The 5704-nt window shown below is 46.8% G+C and overlaps 1 protein-coding gene across 1 annotated transcript in view; it reads left to right on the forward strand.

The window, feature by feature from the left end:
• Positions 1–844: 844 nt before the first annotated feature.
• UBR3 (ubiquitin protein ligase E3 component n-recognin 3 (putative)) overlaps positions 845–5704 on the forward strand; it is a 223553-nt gene continuing 218693 nt past the window's right edge. The window contains exon 1 of the mRNA XM_023507551.1: positions 845–1399. Coding sequence (XP_023363319.1) covers positions 858–1399 — 542 coding nt within the window. The 5' untranslated portion in view covers positions 845–857. The remainder of the gene's footprint in view (positions 1400–5704) is intronic.

Raw genomic sequence — 5704 nt, forward strand, 5'->3', positions numbered from 1 at the left:
GAGTGCTGGGATTATAGGCGTGACCTGCCGCGCTTGGCCTTGAAGATTTTTTTTTTTTTGCAGTTTTTGGTCGGGGCTGGCTTTGAACCCGCCACCTCCTTATATGGGGCGCCGGCGCCCCACTCCTTTGAGCCACAGGCGCCGCCCTGAAGATTTTTTCTTTAAATTTCCGATTAATGTGGGGGGTACAAACAGATTCCATAGTTTGCATTTGTAAGGTTAATGTAGGATAGGTGAGTCGTACACCCAGATAGTGTGTCATATACCCATGCAATGTACCTGTTGGCTGGGTTGAGTGAAGATCTAAGGAGTATGGTTTTTTTTCACTAAAGGTTTTGAACAGGAGAATGACAGAAAGGAAGTACTTTAGAAGATTATCCTGGTAATAGTGTGAGAGTTAAGACGAAGCAGGGGGGAAGAGGGGGAAAAATTAGAAGGCTGCTTCAATAATAGTAGACTTTGATAACAATAGAAATTTACATGTCAAACGAAATGCAAATGCTTAAAACACATCTGAAAGATACTGTGTATAATTCCTGTAGTCTATTGCAAATAAAGAAAAAGTTGTCCTTATTAAAGATTTTCCTTAAGGTGAACCCCTTATCTCGGCAGCTCTCAACTTTGAAAGTTGAAAGCCTAGGAGGGGATTGGGGGAAGAGACTGAGGCAGCCCAGAGCGGCGGGAGAAGGCGCGGCTGCCCGCGGGGGGCGTGTGCAGGGGCGGGGACGCCGGCGGAGGTGCGCGGCGGCTCCAGAGTATCGCGAGAGTTGGGCGGGCCGAGCAATCGCAGCAGTCAATTCCCGCACCCTCCCCGAGGAGCCGCCGGCCCTGGACTCTCCAAATTCTGAGCTCTCATCATGGCGGCGGCGGCCGCAGCGGCAGTCGGGGGCCAGCAGGCGTCCCAGCAGGAACTCCCCGCGTCGGGACTGGCCCTAGACAAGGCAGCCACTGCCGCTCACCTGAAGGCGGCCCTCAGCCGGCCAGACAACCGGGCAGGTGCTGAGGAGCTGCGGGCGCTGCTGGAGCGGGTGCTGAGCGCCGAGCGGCCGCTGGCCGCTGCTGCTGGCGGCGAGGAGGCGGCGGCCGGCGGCGGGGGCGGTCCGGGGGCGGCCGAGGAGGAGGCCCTGGAGTGGTGTAAGTGCCTTTTGGCCGGCGGCGGCGGCTATGACGAGTTCTGCGCTGCGGTGCGGGCCTACGACCCCGCGGCGCTCTGCGGCCTGGTATGGACAGCCAACTTCGTGGCCTACCGCTGCCGGACGTGCGGCATCTCCCCCTGCATGTCCCTGTGCGCCGAGTGCTTCCACCAAGGCGACCACACCGGGCACGACTTCAATATGTTCCGCAGCCAGGCTGGGGGTGCCTGTGACTGTGGGGACAGCAATGTGATGCGGGAGAGTGGGTGAGTTGATTCCTAGCCCCCTGGTGAGCGACCCTGGGCGGGGGCCACTGGCAGCAGCCAAGACTAGGGGACCGGGAGCCGACCCTGAACTGTCAAGGGAAGAGTGTGGAGGAGGTTGCAGCCACATGGGGATGGAGGTGACTGAGCTGTCAGCGGTGGAAGGGGGTGGGGAGACGGGGAGAGCAGTGAGCATGTTTAGGGAATGGGGCTGTGAATTTTGGGGGAAGCCAGGGTGGGTGAGTGATAGTGAGAAAAGAACCGGTGTATGGAGTAGGACGGGAGGGAGCAGGAAAGGGTATTTGGGGAATCTGGAGTCAAGCTGTCAATTGTGTACTTGTTGGGAAAGGCTGCAAAGCTGCCCAGTTCTTTGAAGAGAGATTTGGATCGGCGGGGAGCGGGGTGATATTGGGACGGAATTGGGTCGCGAGACGATGAGAGTTGGGGAGGTGGTCTTGCAATTGCTGGGAAGGACGCAAGGGGAGAAGGGCTTCTGAACTGTGTGTCTGTCAGTATGAGGGAAAGAGCTCTTAAGCTGATGGGGGTTGAAGGAGGAGGGATGGGGAGGAGCTTGTATGAAAAGTGACTGTTGAGCTGTCAGTGGAGTATTTGGTGTGCTGGAATGACATCCAGAATTGGGCTACTGAGCAGTAAGTTATAGAATACCCTCCATACTAGAAGAACAAACAAAACACTGAAGGAATTAGGCATCACGTGTTAGGTCTTCTCCAGTTATGGGTGCTTTGTTCACTGATTAATATGTGAGCATTTGTCTAAAAGGTGACAAGTGCATTTTTAAGTGCATCCATTTTTGACAGGAGCGACGGATCAAGTGTTGGGATTTATGAGAAAAGACAACATTTCAGAGTTTGCTGTGAGTTACAGACAGGTCATAGGGTCTTGGCTTGGAATGTGATGTCAATGTCAGGGACAATGTTGAAAAAAAAAAGTGGTAAAGGGGAGATTTAGGCTGGGCAGAAGTTAAAAGATCACTAGCAAACCCAGTTATTCAACTTTTTCAATTTTCAGGTCTTATAGTTAATGATAGAATGTAATCTTTTTGGAAATTATCACACTTTTCTTCTTCAGAAAAGTTGTAGGTTACTGTTACTCCAAAATGTACATACTATGTACAAATTGGGCTCATGGGATATTAAAAATAAATGAGACATTGAATCCATTTACACTAGAGTAGAAAGTCATAAATTCCTTAAATAATAGTCTGGGAGTGAGAGGAGGGAGAGGAACCTTCTGTGTCCAGGCAGTTTGAAAAAGGCTTCAGAAAGGAGGTATTTTGAGCTTGCTAACAACAGCAACATAGTAATTGCAGCTAACATTTGAGCTCTTCAGCTGTATCCCTAACACTTTAAAAATACTTTAAAAATTTAATTTTTGAATATGTAAGATATTTATATAGGTAAAAAAAATATATGTTTATATGCAGTTTGAATTTTCCCTCCTATCCAGTCTCCTGTCTGCTTAGTTCTTTGCCATTGTCAGTAATTTCTCTTAGTGCAAAATAATCAAAGATGAGTATGTTTCCTCATTTTTCAGTTTCTTTTTGTGCAGAGGTTAACTTGCTCTTTTATACATCTTACATTTTTTACTTAGATGTCTTTTCTTATCACTAAATTAAGTGTCCTCATTCTGTTTTTTTTTTTTTTTTTGAGACAGAGTCTCAAGCTGTCCCCCTGGGTAGAGTGCCTTGGCATTACAGCTCACAGCAACCTCCAACTCCTGGGCTCAAGCGAGTCTCCTGCCTCCGCCTCCCAAGTAGCTGGGACCACAGGCGCCTGCCACAACGCCTGGCTATTTTTTGGTTGCAGCCGTCATTGTTGTTTTGGCTGGCTGGAGATTCGAACCCGCCACCTTAGGTGTACATGGCTGGCGCCTTAGCCGGTTGAGCTATAGGCGCCGAGCCCTCATTCTGTTTTTTAAGAAGTACTACATAAGTGTTCCATGCCATGAATTTGACATTCTTGACAAAAGAGATCTAATCATCTCTTTTGATGGGCATTTCTGGTATGAAATAGAAAACCTAGTATACCTGTCTTTTTCCACCTGTACAGGAATATCAATGGGATAAATTCTCAAAAGTGAGATATCCAAATTGCATTCCATAAGGCTTAGTACTAAGTAGTGTATGAGACTGCTTGTCTTCCAACAGTCTCATCAAGAGAGTGTTATCAAAACTGCATTTTCATCCATCTATTTGGTTAAAAACAGTCAAATTCTTACTGCCTTACGTGATTTAACTCATTTAGTCTTCAACAACTATGAGATTGTTCTTGTTGCTATTCCCATTGTACAGAAGAGGAAAGTGGGGGGAGTATGTAGCTAAAAACAACTTGCTCAAGATCACATAGTAAGCTAGGCATGCTGGCTCCAGAGGCTGACTGCTCAGTTACTTCTTTCAACTAAGTAGCATTTTGTATGTGTGTATGTGTGTGTGGAGACAGAGTCTCCTCTGTATTGACCAGGCTAGCCTGGCTCACAAACCCCTGGATTCAAAGCAGTCCTCCTGCCTTATGAGCCTCTTGGATAGCTGTGACTACAGATGCCTGCCACAATGCCTAACTAATATTTCTATTTTTAGTAGAGACAGGATCTCACTCTTGCTCAGGCTGGTTCAGGCTGGTCCAGGCTGGTTTTGAACTCCTAAATTCAAGGGATCCTCCCTCCTCAGCCTCCCAGAGTACTAGGATTACAGCCACAGACCTGGTGTTTTTTCTTTTTATAAATGTCATTCTTTTCTTTCTTTCTTTTTTTCTTAAGAGACAGAGTCTCACTTCGTTGCCCTTGGTAGAGTGCTCTGGTGTTACAGCTCACAGCAACCTTCAACTCCTGGGCTTAGGCGATTCTCTTGTCTCAGCCCCCCAAGTTAACTGGGACTACAGGCACCCTTAAATGTCACGCTTATTAGGGCCTTTCTTTCTCTCTTTCTCTCTCTTTTTTTTTTTAAGCAACTTTTTTTTTTTTGAGACAGAGTCTCACTTTGTGCCCTCCGCAGAGTGCGTGGCATCATAGCAACCTCAAACTCTTAGGCTAAGCTATTCTCTTGCCTCAGCCTCCCTAGTAGCTGGGATTACAGGTGCCCACCACAACACCTGGCTATTTTGTTGTTATAGCAGTTGTCATTGTTGTTTTAGCTCTCTGGGGCCGGGTTCAAACCCGCCACCCTCCGTGTATGTGGCTGGTACCCTACCCACTAAACCACAGATGCCACCCAACTTTTTTTTTTTTTTTTTTTTGCTGTTTTTGGCCAGGGCTAGGTTTGAACCCGCCACCTCCGGCATATGGGGCCGGCGCCCTACTCCTTTGGCCACAGGTGCCACCCCCAATTTTTTTTTTTTTAATTTAAGAAAGGCATCAAAACATAGAGGAGTTGGAACAATCCCTTACTGATACTTAGACATGTTTACTTTTTTTTTTGAGACACAGTCTCACTATGTCGTCCTCAGTAAAGTGCCTTGCGTCATAGCTCACAGCAACCTCAAACTCTTGGGCTTAAGTAATTCTCTTGCCTCAGCCTCCCAAGTAGCTGGGACTACAGGCACCTGCCACAATGCCTGGCTATTTTTTTATTGTAGTTGTCATTGTTGTTTGGCAGGCCCAGGCTGGATCTGAACCTGCCAGCTCTGTTGTATGTGGCTGGAGCCCTAGTGACTGAGCTACAGGCGCCGGGTCTTTTTTTTTTTTTTAAATTTCAGGTTAATGTGAGGGTACAAACAGCCAGGTCATTTTTATTTCTTGAACTAGGTTAGGATTTAGGAGACCTTCCCCCAAAGAACATGAAAGTAGGCTATAATATTGATTCTTCCTTGACTTTGGGAACACAGTGGTAACGGTCAGGTTGTTGTAGATGAGATGCAAGTCTGATCTCAGTGCTTCGGGGCAGGAGCAGAAATATTTTAGAGAGTTTCTTTGAAGGTACTTAGACAGGTTTGAGACATCCAGGCTATAGATAGTCAACATGCTAATCTCATGACATCCTAATCTCATAATTTTTACTGACATCTCATAGATACTTAACTCTCACAGTGTGGCACCCTTTATGAGTTGATACATAGTATTTAAAGATTTCTTACTATTTCTAACTGAAAGGAAGCGCTATTGCCCTTTATGTGTCAGCAGTTGGCCAAGTCTGATGTCATGAAGGGCAAGATTGATAATAAACAGTATTGTGGTGATGATATTATTCTGAAATTTTTACAACTCCTTATGTTGGGTAGAATAATTCTTTATTTTATTTTTGTTTTTTGAGGCGGAGCCTCAAGCTATCCCCCTGGGTAGAGTGCCATGGCATCA

Source organism: Otolemur garnettii, unplaced genomic scaffold (genome assembly GCF_000181295.1).
Source record: "Otolemur garnettii isolate 467f Iridium unplaced genomic scaffold, OtoGar3 scaffold00187, whole genome shotgun sequence".
Lineage (NCBI taxonomy): Eukaryota > Metazoa > Chordata > Mammalia > Primates > Galagidae > Otolemur > Otolemur garnettii.